General features: G+C 57.0%; 2 protein-coding genes across 2 annotated transcripts; both read left to right on the top strand.

Annotated features, from left to right (window-relative positions):
* The first annotated feature begins 979 nt into the window (after positions 1–979).
* On the top strand, positions 980–15,130 carry STARD7 (StAR related lipid transfer domain containing 7). Its single transcript, XM_064497827.1, has 8 exons — positions 980–1,443; positions 8,869–9,074; positions 9,363–9,412; positions 9,918–10,028; positions 10,120–10,202; positions 10,604–10,703; positions 11,492–11,576; positions 13,904–15,130. Exons 1-8 carry the CDS (start codon positions 1,028–1,030, stop codon positions 14,089–14,091), a joined length of 1,239 nt encoding a protein of 412 aa, XP_064353897.1. The 5' UTR covers positions 980–1,027; the 3' UTR covers positions 14,092–15,130.
* Positions 15,131–15,266: 136 nt separating this feature from the next.
* ASTL (astacin like metalloendopeptidase) lies at positions 15,267–19,188 on the top strand. Its single transcript, XM_064497828.1, has 6 exons — positions 15,267–16,194; positions 16,356–16,408; positions 16,650–16,934; positions 18,377–18,558; positions 18,648–18,729; positions 18,809–19,188. Exons 1-6 carry the CDS (start codon positions 16,153–16,155, stop codon positions 19,116–19,118), a joined length of 954 nt encoding a protein of 317 aa, XP_064353898.1. The 5' UTR covers positions 15,267–16,152; the 3' UTR covers positions 19,119–19,188.
* Positions 19,189–19,824: the final 636 nt, after the last annotated feature.

Below are 19,824 nucleotides of genomic sequence, written 5' to 3'. Positions count from 1 at the left end.
CGCAGGAGTGAGGTCCTTTGGCTCCAAGTGGGCGCGTTTCGTTTTTATACCTCTCTTGGAGTATTAACCTCTTAAGCAAGAGACGCTTTTCTCTCCTTAAAACGCCCGGCGCTGCATGAATCGCTCTTGATTTCTCCTGTCGCTCGGCTGGGCAAATCCCCTGCTGCGCTGCCGGCGGGAGGTCGGAGCCAGGAGCTCGGAGCTCCCGTGTCCCCTCCAAAGGGCTTGAAACGATGCTGCTTTTTCACGGGGATGAAGGTTTTGGGGTAAGTCTTAACCGTAGTAAAAGGCAGCAGAGGAGGTGACCGAGCAGGGGGCAGCAAAATGCTGCGGGAGGCATCGTGGCGTGTTTACCGTGCGCCTCGGCTGCCTGGGTGGGGTTTGCAGGGCCCGCGCTGCACCGCGTCCTGCTGCGCTGTGCTGCATTGCACCTACGGTGTCTGATGGCCGCGGTGCACTTCGCATTGTGCATCGCTGCGTTGCGCCCCGCCGTGCTGCATTGCTACCTTGCGTTACGCTGTGCCTCACTGCAGCTCGCTGCACGGCACCCTGCTGCACCGTGACACCGTGCTGTGCTGGGTGCTGCTGCCGTGCACCGTGCCGTGCTGGGTGCTGCTGCCGTGCACCGTGCTCGCTGCAGCCTGCACCGTGGCCCTGGGCCCTGCTGCACCGCGCCCTGCACCACGTCGCTGCACCCTGCTGCCTGGCCACGGCGGCAGGCTCCGCCCCTTCCCGGCGGTAGGCTCCGCCCCTCTGCGGCGGCATGCCCCGCCTACTGCGGCAGGCCCCGCCCCACCGCGCGGAGGTCCGCGGCGCCCTTGTCCCGTCGCCCGCGCCTGAGGGGGTGGGTGGGTGGGCGGGGGCGGGCCGCCGCCGCGGCGGGCCAATGGGCGCGCGGCGCCGCGCGGCGGCGGCCAATGGCGGGGCGCGCGCGGGCGCCCGGCGGTGACGCGGCGGCGGCGCGCCGCGCGGCGCGCGGGGAGGGGGCGGGGGGGCGGGGAGAGACCCGCGAGGGGAGGCGGCCGGCATGTTGCAGCCGCGGCGGCCGCCCGCCGGCCTCGTCGCCAGCTGCGCCCGCGCCGCGCGCCTCGGCCCGCGCCCGCCCGCCGCCGCCGCCGCCCCCCCCGGTAGCGGCTCCGGCTCCGGCGGCGCGGCGGGGGGCGGCGCGGCGCGGCGCGGCCTGCTGGGCCTGCTGGCGCGGCAGTGCAGCTACGTGACGGGGCAGCGGGCGCGGCGGGCGCAGCAGGCCTGGCAGCGCGGCGGCGGCGGCGGCGGCGACGGAGCGGCGGAGCGGGCGCGGCGCGGGCTGTGGCGGGGGCTGCTCCGCGGCCGCTCCTCCTCCTCCTCCTCCGCCGCCGCCGCCGTCGCCGGCCGCCTCATGGCGGCCCTCGCCGGTGTCTTCGTCTGGGACGGGCAGCGCATCGAGGAGGAGGAGCTGCAGCGGTGGGTGCCTGCCGCGGGGCCGCGGCCCGGGGGTGCCCCCCCCCCCGAAAAAAGATCCCCTCAGGGCCTGGGAGCGGCCCCCCAATTCCTCAGAGGTGCCCCAAATCCTTCAGGGCCTGGGGGTGGCCCCCCAATTCCTCAGAGGTGCCCCAAATCCTTCAGGGCCTGGGGGTGGCCCCCAGTTCCTCAGGGGAGCCCCCACCCCCGTATCCCTCAGGGCCTGGAAGTGCCCCCCCCCCCGTTCCTCAGAGGTGCCCCCCAAATCCTTCACGGCCTGGGGGTGGTCTCTAATTCCTCAGGGGAGCCCCCACCCCCCCAAATGCTTCAGGGCCTGAGGGTGGCCCCCCCCCAAATCCGCAGGGGAGCCCCCAGCCCAAAAGCCTTCAGGGCCTAGCAGTGCCCCCCCATATCCTTCAGGGCCTGGAGGTGCCCCCCCAAAATACTTCAGGGCCTGGAAGTGCCCCCCCAATTCCTCAGAGGTGCCCCCCAAATCCTTCAGGGCCTGGGGGTGCCCCCCCAAATCCTTCAGGGCCTGGGAGTGGCCCCCCCAATCCTTCCAAGACCCAGGGGTGCTCCCCCCAAATCCTCAGGGATTCCCCCCAAATCCTTCACGGCGCAGGGGTGCTTCCCCCCTCCCAAAATCCTCAGCGATTTCCCCGCAAGCCAAATCCTTCAGGACTCAGGAATCCCCCTGCAAAATCCTCAGGGGGTTGTGTCCCCCCCCCCCCCCCAAATCTCTCATGGCCCAGGGATGCCCCCACCAAAGTCTTCAGGGCCTGGGAGTTTTCCCCCTCCCCAAATCCTCAGGGATGCTTCTCCCCTGCCCCCCCCCAATCCCTCAGGGCCAGGATTGCCCCCCCCCCCAAATCCTTCAAGCCCTGGGGTCTCCCCTTCCACCGCCAAATTTTCCGGTGCCCAGGCTACCCCCCAAAATCCTCAGGGATGCCCCCCAAAATCCTCCCGAGTCCAGAGGTGCCTCCCCAAATCCTCCGGGATGCCCCCAAACCTCCTGGGCCTGGGGTGCCTCCCCCCCCCCCCCAAATACTCGGGGAGCCGTAGAGGGGGGCGGCAGCAGGAACGGTTCCCCTCCCGGGAAGGGATCTCCGGCCTTTTTGCTGGCTTTTGGGAATTGCCGCGGGAGCGTGTGGCTTCGCTGCCCTGCCTCGGAGCGCGAGCCGTGCTGCGTGACCGAGCGAGGCCGAGTTGGGGAGGGGAATTAAAACTTCGGCGTGAAATCGCTCGTGCACGGGAGCGTCGCTGCGCTGCCCAGGCCGCGTTGTGGGCATTAAACGCGCTGGTGTCAGGAGCTTGCATAATATTCAATCAGATCTTAGCCATAATGGAAAAACAGCCTTTGCTTTTGCATCTCTTCACGTTGGTTTATGACCCCATCAAACATTTTACATATGTCCCATGCCTTTACGTGCAACAAAAGCTGAAAAGGGCAAGTCTTTACTTTTGTTTGTTTTCTCTGATGAGGGAGTTTCCAGTGTGGTTATGCACAGCGAGGCCTTTCAGGAGCTTGTAACTGCTTGTGAACGTGGTTCCTCTTCACGCTGATGATAAACACGTACCGGTTTCCATTGGCCTCAGCAGGCGCTGGATTAGGCCCGCGATTAAAATCCGAGCAGGGCTGTTTTGGTCAAGGTTACTCCCGGCAGCGCTGTGCTCGTTCACCCGCTCGCTTCCTGCAGGATTGAGCCTCCTCGCCTTCGTTTAAGGACTCGGCAAATCCAATAGCAGATCCTTTTTAATGCACTTTCTAGAGCAAGGTAGAGTTCGTTTTTATTATTCCTTTTATTATTTCCTCTCTTTCAGTCGTGGCTTGCTAGGTTTAAGCCTAGAAAGCCCTAATCCTGTTTGTTTGTGAGCTAGTAAGACTCTTCCATTTCGTGTGATTAAAAAATGTGTGGTCAAGAGGGAGACTGTGACGTGGGAGCACGTGGGATGTCTTTAAAGCCAGTTTCTAACCCGGGGCGAGTAAATGATGACCACGCTCTTGTTGCCTGTTGTGGGAGTAATAATTTCTTAGTAAGTCAGTTTGAAGTGGATTTGTTTGCTCGGTGCTTGTTATAACTGGCCCGTCGTTGGGAATTGCAGGAGGTCTTGAAAACGAGGTAAAACTCATTTCACAAGTCGTGGGATTGATGAAGCCTGCCTTCCTCTGAATCTGTCTTCTGCTCTCGCCCCTCTTTTTTTTGCACAAAATGAGTGGAAACGGGGTATTGCTGATGCTGTAAGTAGGCTCAAAATAGACGGCATAGATAAATACAATAAAACTTTGTATGCTGAACTTGCAGGACGGTGCCGGGCTCGTGTCTGCGGCGTGGGGGGAGAAGCGGCGGGAAGCCTTCCTCGGTTTTATCCCAGCTCCGTCTGTCTTGCTTGCTCTGTGCACGCAGGCAATGCCCTGCGCTGAGGCTTGTCACAAATGATTAGGGATTAACTATTTTCTTAAGGGCCTGACGGGCTCCTCCTAAAAGCACCTCCGTTTCTGTATCTGCTGCTGCTCTTTCTTCAGCCTTTGGGGCTTTGACCGTGGAAAAACCGTATCAAAAGCAAGACTGCTTGAAAGGGCGTCTTGCAATCCAAGTGTTTAAAATCAGGAGCTGCTTTTTGAAAGCGTTTGGCTTACGGTGTCTCAGTTTTGCTTTTCAACAGGTTAAGGCACTTAAAAGGTTGCTGCACTGTGTAATTCCTTGTTGTTGCTTAAAAATGTGAGAAGGATTTTGTGATCTCGCCCAGAAAAGGTCGTTTTGTGAATCCGATACAGCAGGAGAGAGGTAGGCTGCAGTTTGCCTTCTGGCCGTGAAAAGGAAAACCTTCCCGTCTCATTAATTCCTCTGAAACTCATTGCTGCTGTTTCTGTTCCTCCTTGCTGGCTGGCAGGCAGGAATGCCTGTGTCTTTAGGAGACCTCCGCGGCACGGCCAGGTACACCGGACGCATACGGGGTTTAAAATAGAGCTTCGCCCCGCTGGGGTATCGTCTTTCTGGTTGTCTTCTCGGCTCCTTCTCTCCTGCCTGTCCCTGGGAAACAATTTAAGTGTCACCAAAACGTAGCCTGCTTTATTCTTGTAAAAATTACGCTTGCTGTCAAAATCTGTTAATTTACCTTGATAGCAAGGCTATGCTTTTTTCTTGGTAAAATTAGTAAAAATCTTGAGTGCCTGCTCTGATGTTGCTCTGCCTTCCCTATAAGGTGCTTCTGGTACAGCAATTCCTAGCAATGCGAGGATTTTATCCTAAAAACGGTAAATAAAACATCTGGCTATGGTGTTTGGAGTTTCTCTGTCGAGCTCTGAAACAGCTGGTGGTTTCTGTCGCGGAAAGCTTCGATCTCGTGCTTGCTGAAGGGACCGAGAACTGGTCGCTGCGTGGATGCGCTGGAGCTTGGAGCGAGCTGTTTCCAGTTGCTTTGCAGGTCACGTATTTCATGGTAGCAATGCACAGGTTGGGGAAAAGAGAGACGAAAACCAGGCGTCTTCGCCCCAGCGGCGTTTCTGCAGCTCTGCTCAGACGCTCCCGGGCTTTGAGCGCTTGCTGTTCCCCATCCTTTATTTTTAAATGCAAAACCTGTGGGCAGCAGGCACCATCTTGTTGCCTTTCTCCACGCGGGGATTGCACCTCGCGCTTTAAATACCAAGCAGAAACGCAGCCAAAGTGCTTATTTATCAGCAGCTACTTCAGCACATTTCGGGGAACGTAACCCATTTCTTCGTATTGTAACGCCTTGCGCGAGCCCCGGGCAAGAAGCAGTTTTTCTGGGCACTTGCTGAAACATGAAGCGAAGATCAAGCCAACTTGTGCAGCCGAGAATCACACTGTGCAGCTGGCTTTCTCCTTCTCCTAGCACGAAAAAAAGACGACCCGTGGCAAATTCACGCCCCGATCGCAAATTGTACCAAACCACCTTCAGAAATGCTTTGAATTCCTTGCGATTAATCCAGGCCTCGTCGCTCTGCCGGGCGGTCGTGCAGTGCCTGTTTGCGCGGGCGACGGCCGGGCTCTGAGCGCTTCCAAAGGGATTTGAGGCCGCGGCTGGCCGCCGGCCACGGAGGAGGCTCGCGCGCCTGTCATTTGGGCCTGCCCGTCCTTCGGCTGCGGGCTGGCCCTCCCACGCCGACGGTGACGAAACGGCGCCCGTGAGTATTCCTATTCCTCGTCGCCGCCGGAGCGAAGGCAGCAGGGGTTCGGCGAAGCGGCGGGCGTCGGGAGCCGAGCAAAGCCGGCCCATGCAGAGGTGAGCGGGGGTGTTTGCGTAATGTGGCCCTGCCAGCTTTGCTGTTAGGGTGGGAACATCTTCAGGCAGCAATTAAATGCTAATTTTTGTTTGTAACAGCAGCTTAAGTTGCAGGTCCGGGCTTGTGAGAGGTAGGTAAATCGTAGCGCTTCCCAAAGCGGGGTTTAAAGGGCGTTAGCAGTCCCTGCGGAGCACAGCGATGCCGACCCGGCTCTCCCAGGGCTGGGCAGTGAGCGTGAAAATGCTTTTAGCCAGCTCGTGCTCCCTTTCCCCAAAAAAATGGGCCGTCGTCGAGCTGGGGAGAGGGGAAGGGGCCGTATGGAGAGCGATGACCCAGAAGGATCGTGCGTTCGAACAGCAGCAAACCTGGGCGTTCAGCCTGGCGTCAGCTTCTGGGGCGCTGCACTAATGTGCCTCCTCCTTTGAGGGACGGGGAGAAAATTTAAGATCGTTTAAGGTGATTCTGTTTTGGGATTTATTGCCGTCCAGTTTGGCATGAGTTCAGCTGCGGTCACTTGAATGATCAAGGTCAAAAAGGTCCCCGAATCAGCCTTAGCCGAAGCTGCGGCGGTACAAACGGCCGAGCTGATTCCCCAGCTTGCTGCTGCGGAAAATGGGAGCCCTCGCGGGCCCCGCTCCCGCCCGCGGGATGCTGGCTCTGATATTCCCTGAGCCTCTCTGCGAGCTTGATCTCAGTTTGCTAAAGCAGCAGAAAAGTAGCTGGTTCGGGTTTTGTTTTTGTTGCCGGATTACGGAGCCGAGTTGGCTCGTGGAGGGGCTGCGTGAGCGCTCCGATAAATACATCGGAGGTGGGAATATGTGGGGTGGGGGATGGAGGCGACGGGCGGGAGCGGGACTCTCCCCGTGAGCAGCGATGGGGAGAGCCGAATCAGGCCTCTGCCCTGGGAAGGGTGGCGGTGCCAGGGTGGGACCAACACCGTGGTGTCGCGCCGACTTGCCCCAGGCTGTCGCAGCACCCGCCGGCTCCCGCGCAGCTGCCGGGTGCTGGGAAAGGCTTGAATTTTTGATGGAGAAGATGCTGCGTAGCTTGGATAACGCAATAACTGGAACCAGACAAGAGAACCGGGTGCTGCTTTCTGACATCTTGCTGCAATAAGGAAAGAAGTGGGCAGAGAAATGCTTTGCTGCGTGGAGCTGCTGTAAATCTCCTCAGGATCCTCTTTCCCCAGAGTGGGAATTGAAGGTGAAGGCCGGCAGCGAGCAAACACATCGCAACGTAAAGCTTTTAGCCCAGCAGCAGGGGAAGTCATTACTTCGGGAATTTCCAGGGAACATCAACATTGATTCACCAGACTGGTGAGACCTGCCTTACAGGTTGCAAATTGGTGCTTTAGTTACGGGCTGATGCTAATTACTTTAATATAATTAGTGTCTTCAGGCACCGGCAGGGCTCAGAGAGGCTGAAAACGCTACAGACAACTAACGATCTTCCTTCCTCGGGGATCCTGCAGCAGGTCAGTGCACGGCACTTCCCAGTGCTGCCCGCGTCCCTGGGAGGCTGCTGCTGATGTGACAGCCTGAGCTGAAGGAGGGTGAAGTACAGCGTTGCCTGCTCTGTATTTGCACGGGACTACAGGATGAGCCCTTCCTTTCTACCATTTTATTTTTGGATACTGAAGCCCGAGCTAGAAGGGATTTATTCCGCAGTGGAAAGTTTTTTCCTATGCTCTCCTCTTCCTCCTTTTCTTCAGGAATCTCGATCTCAACCTCACTCCAGTGCTTTTGCCCTAGTACCAGTTTTTCTAGGTGAAGGAGGCTTAAATTGGAGATTTAATGGTCCGTAGAGCTGCGTTTGTGAGAGTCTCTTCTTGAGGAGGGTCAGTCTTGCCAAACTTCTCGTGGGAGAGGCCGATGTACCCGTTTGTTACCTTGCAAACGCCGGCCGCTGTTTGCGACTCGCTTCTTGCCATTTTGCAGACTTCAGCGGACTCAACAAGCTAATCCGTCCTCCGAAATAGCACGGATTCCCCTTCTGCCCTCCCCCACGTCCGATCACATTGCAGGATCCCACGGGACCTCCATCCGCTTACACAGGCTTATGTGTCCGGCTAATAACCGTGCCGTCAGCAAGCTGGAAACAGTCTGTCCTAGAATATTACTGGCAGCTTCACTGAGCAGGTTTAGCCCGTGCTCCTGCACTGACTCAGCACAGCTCCGGTGCTGCGAGCGTTATTTCTGTGCACAGCGTCATGCCTTGGTTGCTTCGTTCCAAAAATGTGTTTTTCCCTCGAATCCATCTTTTCCCGCATTTCGTTCTTTGCGGCTGGGTAGTTTTTGCTGGGTTCTTTCCTGGGGATGCTGAGAAATCTTGGTTTGTGAGTGTCTGATGGCTCCTTCTCCAGCTTTTTGTTACTACATGCACAAGAAATGTGTGATATGTTGCAGCTCCCAGCAAAGTCTGGTTTCCCCTCGTGTTGTCTGACCTGTGTCTGCAGGTGAAGGGCTGCTGTAGCCCTCCCCAGGTGTTTTGGAGCCGTCTCCGTGAATCACCCGGGCTAATCTGCCACAGGGAATCAGGCCTTTACGGAAGGGCAAAAACCCGTGCAAGATGCTGGCGGTGGTTTGCCGAATCTCCTCGTAGCCAAAGTGTTTCTAGCCTTGCAGAAAGTTGTGCCCATCTGTGCAAGGAACAAGCCCGTGTGCGCTTCCGCTACAAAACAGAGCTGACACAATGCAGCTGCTGTCATCCCCCAGCTTTGCTTTTTTTTTCCCCCTCTCCTTGCCTTGCAATCCTCCTTTGTGCTGCAGATGTCTCTTCACAGCACCGAAAGGGGCCTGCTTGGGTTATGGAGTCCCTGACAGCTGCAGCTAACCACAGAATAGGTTTCCACCTTAGAAGCGCGCGTAGGAAGCCCCTTCTGAACGCGCTACAAAGCAATTTTTAACACCGTGTTATAACATAAGACCGCTGGGACAAAAGATAAAAATCTACAGCAGCTACAGTGTGTAGCTGAGCGTGTTTTTGTTTGCTGGTGAAATGATCCGGGCATGAAGGGAGAGCTGAGACTGCTTTTTCTGCAGCAATAACACGCTAGATAAGGCCTGTAGCTTGCTCAGGGCGCTTAGCAGGCCTCAGAGGCTCCGTCCAGAGCAGAAAGGCTCTGTCCTCTGACAAAGCTTTTATTGCTGACTGGCATTTCCTCTCCTTTCTCCTCGCCCCAGATCTGCACAAGAGATGAAGCACATGGAGAACATATCCAGCCTCTTTCACGGCAGCACCCCAGACGACTATCCGAGGCTAGAGTCCAAATCGGAAAGAGAAGCGGTGTCCGCTTCGGGGGAGCAGCCCTGGGAGATGATCATGGACAAGAAGCACTTCAAGCTCTGGAGGCGTCCCATCAAGGGCACCCACTTGTATCAGTACCGAGGTAATTTGGCTCCCCGTGCTCCGCCTGCTCGCGTAGTTTTATTTCTGCGTGAGTCACCGCGCAGCCGTCAGACGTGTGTGTCACGTGCATCCTGTCTGGCCTTTGTTTATAGGAGGCTGAAGAAATGCAAAACTGTTATCCTTTACTCCCCTCTCTGGCCCCATTGGCTCTTGAGAGTGGTCCTAGCCCTGACACTTGCCTTGGAAAATGACTTTTCCTTGAAATCTTGCTGCAGTGAGATTAAAAACTTGCTTATGTCTGTGACTAAAAATTTCCTCTTTACTGCAGTATTTGGAACATACACAGATGTGACTCCCAGGCAGTTCTTCAACGTCCAGGTGAGTATGTGTGAAATCTAGGCTATACGATGTGTTAGAAATAAAGTATTACTTCGCATCCTTTGCCAGAAGGGGTGGGATGGAAAAGCGGTGAGTGTCATCTTCTGTTTGTATCATTTGCATGATCTAAACCAACTTAGATTAGGTCTTAACACAGATTAGAACGGGCCAAGTTATCCCGTGTTTACCTGCTTCTCTGATCAGTCTGTGCTGCTCATTCCTGCTGGAAGCAAAGTGTCGGCACGCGTGGGCCCTAGGCCTTGGTACGGTGCAGGACATCATCAGATTTCTGATCCTAGTTCTCCCTCTGCGTACTCTGACGGGTAGCGTGGTGCCCCAGTGCGTCCTTCTCTGCTGACATCTTTCAAAAAGTCTTTAATTTCTTGGAGGATAAAACTTGGCCGTGAGAGTTGGTTTGTTCCCCCGAGATGAGGAAAACGGACGGTTATCTTCCTTTAGTGATGACATTGGTTATGTGTGGGCTTTGCTCGCTCTCCCTTGCCAGCTGGACACTGAGTATAGGAAGAAGTGGGACTCGCTGGTCATCAAGTTGGATGTCATTGAGAGAGACCTGGCCACTGGTTCAGAAGTGATTCACTGGGTAACTCACTTTCCGGTGAGTGATTCCTGCTTTCCTGCTTCGTTTGTCCTCCTTAAGAGCACGCAAACGGCTGCTGAGATTGATTTCTGTCCTTTCCTTTCTCCAGTACCCTATGTACTCACGAGATTACGTATATGTTCGGCGGTACAGCGTAGACAAAGAGAACAATATGATGGTACTAGTGTCACGGTATGTATTGTGTATTTTCCAGGATGTGAGGGCGTGCTGCCTCCTGGTCGATCGTGTCTCTAGTGAGGGTCATGTCAGCCCTGCTTGCTGAAAGAGTCGAGCTTTTTATTTTATTAATGACTCCCTTGGTAACCGATAAAGTCATTTTAGTGCTTTGTTCCTGTTTCCTAGCTGTAGAAGTTCTGACACCAATTGTTAAGAGCTGGGTACAGATTTTGTGAGCTTTTCTAAATAGCTGCAAAAGCTCAGGGATCTGTCTTGAAAAAACAACCCCCTTCTCTAGGGTGAAAACTTTATTCCCTTAGTACCTGCCCTGCGTCAGCAGGTTTGGGAGCAGCCCAGATCGTGTTGTGAGGGTGTCGTCCTTAGCTGTAACGCTCCTTCTGTTGTGTCTCCTCCAGGGCAGTGGAGCACCCAAGCGTCCCAGAAGATCCCGAGTACGTTCGGGTCAGAACCTACGAATCTCAGATGGTCATCCGTCCGCACAAAACGTTTGATGAGGTGAGTTTTAGATGGTCTGGGAAATGTAATGGAAAAGCCGCTTGCCGCTAATTAAACTACTGCTTGGACAGAAACTACGTTCTGTAGTTGATGTCCATAACAATAATCTGGGGTAAACAATATAAGGTCGGAAAAGAGGGTTCAGTTTGTTTCCTGAGTGCTAAAGCTAGAAAACCCTTCCCTGCATCCAGAAGTGAAACGTGCCGTGCTGAGAGGACTAGGAATTTTGACCAGGTAGCTCGAGACTCGCTCTAAAGGAGTTTGGTTCCCCTGGAGAGCCAAATATTTGGCTTCAGAGAACCAGACTCTCTTTAAAAAACAGTCTTAAGCCTCTGAAGTCTTGTCTCTTGTGCTTAACTTTCTCAGAACAAGCGTTACTGGGTCTTTGCAGGATATCTAGAACCTGAAGAGGGTGTGCTGGGGCAGTGAAACTCTGGGTTGAATGACACCTTCCTTCTAAAACCTTCCTCTGCTTTCACTGGGTCTGATATCAGTGTGCATCACCACATCGCTTCCTCCTTAATATGTCGATCAAAGCCCTGTAGAGACAGCAGTGCTCGCTGTCAGATGTGAGCAGCTGTCTGTTCCATTTCAAAATGGACCATAGAAAACCTGATCATACTTTTAATTAAATACTGACTGTGGTATTTGTAGAGATGACATCATTCTGATCAAATTGCCCTCCGCTTACCAGCGACAGCAAGGAAGAAATATAGATGCGAACGGTCCAGTAACACCCAACAGAGTTCCCCTGCCAGGTGAGACTCACTGGCCTTCTCCTTTTTCAGAACGGTTTCGACTACTTGCTGACATACAGCGACAACCCACAAACCGTGTTCCCACGCTACTGCGTCAGCTGGATGGTCTCGAGCGGTGAGTTGCTGCCTTTAACCTGTGGTCGCGAGAAGGCACCTTGTAGAAATTCATCAGGCTCCTTTTTGTGGACAGAGCTAAGCGCTGCTGCCTTCGGTATCCTGAGCCTGCACAGGGCCGCAAGCGCCCCGAGTAGCCGTGGGAGGCAAGGGTTGATTTCTGAGGCCGCTGGCCTTTGCCTGGGGGATTTCGGGTATTTTTGGTGACTGCTCTTATGGGGAGGAACTTCTGCTTGCGTTCCTGGCCGTGAGGAGGAAGGGGGTCTCTGCACCAGAGCCCTGCACGCGGATGCTGTTTCTCACCTTAGGCAGAGCGAAGGAAAAGCAAGATCTCAAAGGCTCCTCCTGACCTGTCTCGAGCTTGAGTAGTTGAGATCCACCTTTTCCTACTGAGCTGAACTCTTTTCTTCCTTACTTTAAGTATTTCTGGGATGTAATTCTTTCCCGTCATGTCAGCGAACGGGGGGGGACTGCTTTTTGTTGCAGACGCAGTGCCTACGCTGAGATTCCCACAGTGGAACTAGCTTTAAGAAAGAAAGAAAAAAAAAAACCCAAAACACAAAAAATAAACCCCACCGGCATTTGCAGGGTCTGGGAAGGACTGAACAGACCGTTGTCCTGGTACTAACGGGGAGTTTGACGGTCCTCTCTGAGGAGGGGAAGGATTTAGAGAACCGCTTTCTAGCGGGATGGGAGTAAAAGGGGCTACGTTCATCCTTAAGTTTTGTTTTTATAATAAAACTAATAAAAAAGACAAATAAAGAACAAGGAATAAAACCAGCAGCCACTTGCAGACATTTTGGCTACAGTGATTTTTGTTTGTTTCTAGCATCACACAACTTTTGTCATAGGGATTGATGCAAGGAAGAGTTTAAATGCGTTAACACATTTCACCGTTAGAGCAACCCTTTTTTCTTGCCAATTCCCTGCTCTTTCATCCCTAACAAACTGAAAACATCTACAGCCAACCACGTCAGCTTTCCTTTCACCCCTTAAACCTATTTTCTTCCAGAATACCCTGTTTAAAGCCTCTAAGACTAGGGGAAGGCTGCAATAATATGGGTACGCCGCTGCCCCAGTAGCTGCACGTTGCAGAGACTGCCTTGATTTTGGATTTTGCACTTAACTCTCGTTTTTAGAATGAAAATGTTGGATATTGGAAGCACAGCCCCACAGAGGCAGAGGTTTTAATGGCGTGAAGCTGTTTGCCTTCCTCGGGCAGAGGCAGGGGTCCCCTCTCGATTCCAAGCGCAGACCTCTCTGCTGGAATTTGGGGTGGATCATAGAAAAATGACTCTCCTTCTCTATAAACTAATAATTTGAAGGCACGAGGCTTGCAGTTCTTAGTAAGGGGGTTCAGAGATGAGTGGAGGATTGACACCAGACCTGTTTTCCAGGTGTTTGAAGAAGCATTTTGCTTAAACCCCCTTAAACTCCCACCATCTCCATCCCTTTTTGCTTCACGCGCATCACGGCATTGCTGAGCACAGGCGAGACAAGCTGACAGAAGGACCAGTGGCTGGAGGAATCCTTTTCCAAATGGGATTCCACATCCAACTCCAAAACCCAGATCCTCACGGGACCACACTTGCTGCCCAGGGCTGACCCATGATATTTAAGCCCCGCGGCATGTTAGCTCCAAGACGGAGTGACTCCCGAAAGCCTCGTAGCTTGGCTGGGCTTTCACAGGGCTAGGAAGAATCCACGCTCTTGTAGGGCAGGGAGGTCCACGCACGCTTTTTGCCTCTCTTACAGAACACAAAGACACAAGATCTCAATGAGAGGGGGGTTTTTTAATGAAAAAAAAAGAAAAAAAGTGGACTGAAGTACCCTCGCCTTGTTCTTGAACAACAGGGAACCAATTCTGGCTGAAGTTTCATAGGTTTTTTCAGCCTGAGACACAGCTAGCGGTAGGAAACCTCAAAGCGTTGCTTTCCCGAGGTTATAACTCAGCGCGGGGGCCGAGGGCAGGAAGCGTCAGAAATACCTTAACGCCAGCGGGGCGGCGAGACGCAGCCGCAATAAAACTCGGTGCTGAGCTTCGGTTCGTTCCTCAGCCGTGATTAGCAGGGAGAAGAATTAGAAAAGATGAAAACTGAGCTGGAGAAGGGGGTCAAGGGGGAAGATCTTGCGCAGAATCGGTTGCAGAAGCGGGAGAAGGGCTTTGCACCTTAGATGCTCTTGCTTTCTCCCAAACTGGTGGGATTTAGGGTAGCATCTCCGGGGCCCAGGGACAGCAGGGAGAATGCGGTGCAGAGCAGATGCTTATGGATACGAATCCCTTTCCTCTCTCCTGCTTCGCTCACTGTTGCCCGCTTCTCCTGCCAGGCATGCCGGACTTTCTGGAGAAGCTGCACACGGCCGCCCTGAAAGCCAAGAAGATGGAGATCGAAGTGCGGGACTATATGTCGGCCAAGCCCCTCGAAAGCGGCGGCGGCGAGGGGAAAGCGAGCGTCTCGAGCGCCGAGCACAAGAGCGAAGGCACCTGCAGCCCGGCCCAGCTGGAGTACGCCTGAGGGGCCCCCGCCGGTGCCGCGGCCCCCGCGCTTCGAGCCCCGGGGGTCGGCAGAAGGACCTGTGATGTGCAGCCACTGGAGCTTAGTTTGGCTTTTTTCCCCCCCCCCTCGTCTCCAAAGCTCCGCTTCCTCCCGCCGGGTAGCCTGAGGATGGGGGTGGCGGTCCTGCCCCCCGCGTGATGCGTGTCCGTGGCCAGGCCGATGAAGTGTAATGTCGTGTAATCACCTTTCTGTACCATATATATTTTTTTCCCCCCGATAGGAAGGAATACCATAGAAACACCTCTTCCGTTGCGGCGCGGACGGCGTCTCTCCATCCTCGGCCCGATCCCTCCTTTTCTCGTCTTTCTTTGGACTCCCGGACCCAAACGTTGCTGGGTCCAGCAAACCGCCACGGCCAGTACCGCCCCGCGACGTCCCACTTGCTTTTCCGACGCCGCCTCTCCGGTCTCGGCAGCGCTGCTAATTCACCGCGCTCCCATCGGCGGCGGCGGGAGGCGGCGGCGGTCACCGCCGCGGCACCGAGCGTCGGTTCGGCTTCGCCGTGGAGCCGGGGGGGCCGCTCTGCCGCCCAAGTGCCTTGCTCTCGGGGTGACTCGGAGCCCCCGCCGGCCTCGGCAGTGCGGCGACGGCTTTGCCGTCGTTTTGCCGGCAAAAGACCCTTCGACACGTCGCTGCCCCTGGGAGCGGCGGGGGTCGCGGCGGGGGGATTTGGCGTTGCTCGGGTGGGAGGCCTGAACTAGAACTGCGTAAACTGGGGCGAATACGACCTTGGGGTGGTTTTGGGGGTTTTTTTTTAGCTGTTGTTTCTTGCTCGTGGGATCAGCGAGCGCCTTTCTGCCACGACTAACCGGGGGACTGAAAGCTGCTTCCTGGCGATGGCTCGCGCGGCCACCGCGGCTCTCGGCGGGATCGGGGGGACTCTGACCCTCCTCGACGGGGCCGATCCTCGGCGAAGCGGGGGACGGGGGGGGATGGAGGAATCTGTATGACTGGCAAAAATATTAATAAATCATCTGTCATAGCAACAGCCAAACTACTCCTGGGCGGCCTCGAGTGCTCGTGTTTTCCGGGAAAGGCTCCGCGAGCTGGGCTGGGCGCCGGGGATGCAGCCACCGGGGATGCAGCCGGTGGGGACCGACCCTTCCTGCGGCTTTGGGCCCCGCTGGGGGCAAATCGAATGCGAAAATCCAGCGATTTATATTTTTGGGGCAAAGCGAGCGGGCGGTGGGAGCGGGCAGGGGTGCGACGGAAACAGGGGCCGCTTCCCCTTCCGCCCTGCGCCGTGCACGGCCGGCTCCGCTTGCGGGTGCTTTCATTCCCCCGGCATTCAGCCCTGTGATTCGAGCAGGAAACATGCTCCAATTAACCCCCCGGCGTTAACGAAGCCCCAGCACGGCCGGGGCTGCCCGCCGGGTCCGGGGTCCGTCCCTGCAGCGGTGCTCGATAGGGAAACCCCCCTTACAGCCCACCTGCGCTCCCTGTAATCCCTGCCTGGAAATTATTTATATTCCATATATCGCTAAAATATTATCACTATTATAATTATAAAAAATCATACTAATTATTAAATTATAGTAATTATTTATCCCGTTCCTGATTTATCCTCCCGGCTGGCACAACCGCCTGTGAACCCCCCTCTGTGCCTGCAGCAATTCGCGTTCGCGGGTGTTTTTACAGGGTTGATACACCATTCTCGCGGCTGTTGGCACCAAGCCGCTGCCTCGATGCTGCTTGGGGGTGAATCGTCCTCCAGCCGAGCAGCCCCAGGTCCCACCTGCCCCGAATTATTTAGCAATAACGAATGATTTATAAGTAGTTTGGCCCGAGGAGGTTTCAGGTGTGTTGGCAGCATGATGGTGGCTGGTGGCTGGCTGCTGCTTCGCAGCATCTTTTGGCTGCTGGGAGGTAGGAGCGGAGCTCTCCTCCGCCCTGCCGAGGATTCGGGGGTCGCACGAAGCTTTTTTGCTCCGTTGTTATGGCCGCCGCGGCCCGGCTCAGCCTCTGGTCCCCTCGCAGGTGGCCCTGGGGACGCGTGGGGCATGGGGACCCCCCAGCGTGATGGTGGCCCGTGGGGCGATGACATCCTCAGCATCAACGGAGGTGAGGGGCTCGGCGGTGTTTTGGGAGCCCGAGGAGCTCGTGGGAGCCCCGTCCTCGGGGTGGGGGGGAACCCGGAGGGGCTTGGGGTGGGCGCGAGCCCCCGGGGTGGCAGCTGAGCTGAGCTGCCCCGTTCTCAGCCGCCCCCCGCTCTGCCCTTGCAGCACTCGAGGTGCCCAACAGCAGCTTCCTCCTCGAAGGGGACATCGTCCGGGTGGTGAGTGGGGACGCCGGGGCCACCGAGGGGGTCGGGCTGCCCCGCTCTCCTTGGGGACCTTGTAAATTAATAAAGAAAAAGGGTTTTTTGGTGGGGGGGGAGGCTGGTGCCTACGGAGACGGTGCTGGCAGACCCCAAAGCTGCTGCCAGGCGTCATCGTGCCCCAAGTCCCGGGCAGGGAAACGTGTCCCCGTCGGCCGGATCTGGCCCCGGGGCACCTCGCCAACCCGCCGCTCGCCAGGGCACCTCCAGAGCGCTCGCGTCCGCCAACGCCAAGTGGCCCAAGAGGAGAGGCGTCGTCCACATCCCCTACGCCGTGGCCGGCCGATATGGTAGGTGGGAGCGGAGGTGGCTCCCGCGGGGACGTGCCGCGGCCGGGTGCCGAGCCGCCGCGTCTTCTCCCGGCAGACAACGCCAGCCTGAAGGCGCTCGAGGAAGCGTTCGGCGACTTTGCGAGGCTCACGTGCGTCCGCTTCGTCCCGCGCTCCTCCCAGAGGGACTTCGTCTCCATCGCTCCCATGGCTGGGTCAGTGGGCTCCGGGCGGCCGTTGACCCCAGCGAGGGGGGTGAGGGAGCGGGGAGGAAGGCTGCGGTGAGGGGACCGTGTCGGTGCCGGTAGATGAAGGGGGACGAGTGCCCTTGGGGTGATGGGGAGATGAGTCTGTAGACGGTGGACACGTGCCCATGGGGACATGTCTGTAGATGATGGGGACGTGCCCATGGGGAGATGGGGACGTGGGTCTGTAGATCATGGAGACGGGGACGTGGGTCTGTAGATGATGGGGACGTGGGTCTGTAGATGATGGGGACGTGTCCATGGGGAGACGGGGACGTGGGTCTGTAGATGATGGGGACGTGGGTCTGTAGATGATGGAGGCGTGCCCATGGGGAGATGGGGACGTGGGTCTGTAGATGATGGGGACGTGACCGTGGGGAGACGGGGACGTGGGTCTGTAGATGATGGGGACGTGGGTCTGTAGATGATGGGGACGTGCCCATGGGGAGATGGGGACGTGGGTCTGTAGATGATGGGGACATGCCCATGGGGAGACGCGACGTGGGTCTGTAGATGATGGGGACGTGCCCATGGGGAGATGCGTGCCCATGCGGAGATGGGGACATGGGTCTGTAGATGATGGGGACGTGCCCATGGGGAGACGGGGACGTGGGTCTGTAGATGATGGGCACGCATCTCCCCGTGGGCACGTCCCCATCATGGAAGGAGGATGTGTGCCCATAGATGGGGGACGCGTGGGGTGATGGACATGTCCCCATGGCTAATGATGGCCCGTAGGCAATGGACACACGCCCGTCAGTGATGGGGTGGAGGGAAATCCATAGCAGCAGTAGCGGAGGGACATGGCCTAATGGGTGATGGGGGACACGTGGTGATGGGGAGGACGTGCACGTAGATGATGGACGTGCGCCCATGGGTGATGGGGAGACGTGGTGATGGGGAGGATGTGCACGTAGATGATGGCCGTGTGCCCATGGGTGATGGGGAGACGTGGTGATGGGGAGGATGTGCACGTAGATCATGGACGTGCGCCCATGGGTGATGGGAGACGTGGTGATGGGGAGGACGTGCACGTAGATCATGGACGTGCACCCATGGGTGATGGGAGACGTGGTGATGGGGAGGATGTGCACGTAGATGATGGACGTGTGCCCATGGGTGATGGGAGACGTGGTGATGGGGAGGATGTGCACGTAGATGATGGCCGTGCGCCCATGGGTGATGGGAGACGTGGTGATGGGGAGGACGTGCACGTAGATCATGGACGTGCGCCCATGGGTGATGGGAGACGTGGTGATGGGGAGGATGTGCACGTAGATGATGGACGTGCACCCATGGGTGATGGGAGACGTGGTGATGGGGAGGACGTGCACCCATGGGTGATGTGGAGACGTGCGCCCATCGGTGATGCCATCACACCACACATCAAGCCAGGCCCTCTCTCCGCTCAGGTGCTTCTCCAGCGTGGGCCGCGCCGGCGGGATGCAGCCGCTCTCCCTGGCGCCCGCCTGCCTGCGCGGGGGCAAGGGGGTGGCCCTGCACGAGCTCATGCACGTGGCCGGCTTCTGGCACGAGCACAGCCGCGCTGACCGCGACGACTACATCAGCATCTCCTGGGACAACATCCTGCCCGGTGAGCCACCGGCATTGCCCGTGCCCGACCCAGCGCCGGGTCTCGGCAGGGCGGGCGAAGCCTTCAGGCGTCTTCTGGCTTCTCGGCAGGTTTTGAGGGCAACTTCATGAAGTCCCGGACGCCCAACATGCTGGTGGGCTACGACTACTCCTCGGTGCTGCACTACAGCAGGTGAGCCCGGCCCCGCCGCGGCGCCCGTCCTCTCCTCCCCAACGCCTGGGACCTTATTTTTAATCCCCCCCCCTGCCAGATACGCCTTCAGCCGGAGCGGGGCACCCACCATCACGCCGCTGCGGGCCCCGGCGGCCCCCCTGGGCCAGCGACGGGGGCTCAGCGCCTCCGACGCCGCTCGGGTCAACCGGCTCTACGGCTGCCGGGACGCCGCCGCGGCTCCGGGGCTGAGTCCCCGCCCGCTGCCCCCTGCCAGCGCCCCGCCCGCCCTGGGGACCCCCGGCGGCCCCCATCCTGCGCCGGGAGCCTGGACGGAGGTGGCCACGGCGGGGACCGGAGAGGGATGCTCCGAGGGCTGCACCGCGCCGGGGGCCGAGACGAGCGGATAAACCCCCCCGCCGCGCTCCTGCACGGAGACGGTGGATCATTGCAATAAATAAAGATATTCTGGGGGGGATCTAGGAGTTTTTGAAATCACGTCGGGGGTTCAACCCTCCTTCCTGCTCCTCTTTGGTAGGATGGGAGCCAAAAAAAAGGCTGTTTCCCACATTTTTGGCAATAGGACCCAGGGGTGGCTTAGCTTCACCCTTCCTCTGTGCACAGGGAGGGTGTTTCGCTGCAACGAGCCGAGATGGGATGAACTACGGGTGAGCTGCAGAGGAACAAGCTCTCGGTGCAACGCCTGCCTCACGGTTAATTAAAAATAACCCTGTTAATTAGGAGCTCGCAGCCGCTAGGCTCTGCCTGCGCAGAGGCAGAGATACGGTGCAAAAGCAAGGCACCGCTTGCAGCATGTCTTGGCCCGGATAAGCAGCGGGGAGGCTGATACTGAATTGCATAATTCAGTTTTTTGCACAGGGGTCTATTTAAAAAAAAGAAGTCTGGGTGTTTTCTGCGGGAGGAAAGACTTTGAGGCTCTTTATCGGGTAACTGCCGGCTCTAAAGTGGCTGTGGGAGCTTTTCGCTTTGCTGCAGCCATCATGTTGCTCCAGCATCATCGCTAAGAGCAGTTTAGCCTGGTTTAGCCACATTATCAGCCAAAAATCCCAGCAAATACTGAAACCGGGCCCTGGCGTGGGGCGATGCTGCGAGCTG

This window comes from Dromaius novaehollandiae, chromosome 26 (assembly GCF_036370855.1).
Source record: "Dromaius novaehollandiae isolate bDroNov1 chromosome 26, bDroNov1.hap1, whole genome shotgun sequence".
In the NCBI taxonomy this organism is placed as follows: domain Eukaryota; kingdom Metazoa; phylum Chordata; class Aves; order Casuariiformes; family Dromaiidae; genus Dromaius; species Dromaius novaehollandiae.
This window is presented reverse-complemented; position numbering and strand designations above follow the sequence as displayed.

Excerpts from the sequence above, each read along its gene's own strand:
- STARD7 (XM_064497827.1), top strand. The coding sequence starts at position 1,028 with ATGTTGCAGCCGCGGCGGCCGCCCGCCGGCCTCGTCGCCAGCTGCGCC. Across the intron at positions 9,075-9,362 it reads CCACTTGTATCAGTACCGAG|TATTTGGAACATACACAGAT; the intron begins GTAATTTGGCTC and ends TCTTTACTGCAG. Across the intron at positions 11,577-13,903 it reads CAGCTGGATGGTCTCGAGCG|GCATGCCGGACTTTCTGGAG; the intron begins GTGAGTTGCTGC and ends TTCTCCTGCCAG.
- ASTL (XM_064497828.1), top strand. The coding sequence starts at position 16,153 with ATGGTGGCCCGTGGGGCGATGACATCCTCAGCATCAACGGAG. Across the intron at positions 16,195-16,355 it reads CATCCTCAGCATCAACGGAG|CACTCGAGGTGCCCAACAGC; the intron begins GTGAGGGGCTCG and ends CTGCCCTTGCAG. Across the intron at positions 16,935-18,376 it reads TCCATCGCTCCCATGGCTGG|GTGCTTCTCCAGCGTGGGCC; the intron begins GTCAGTGGGCTC and ends CTCTCCGCTCAG.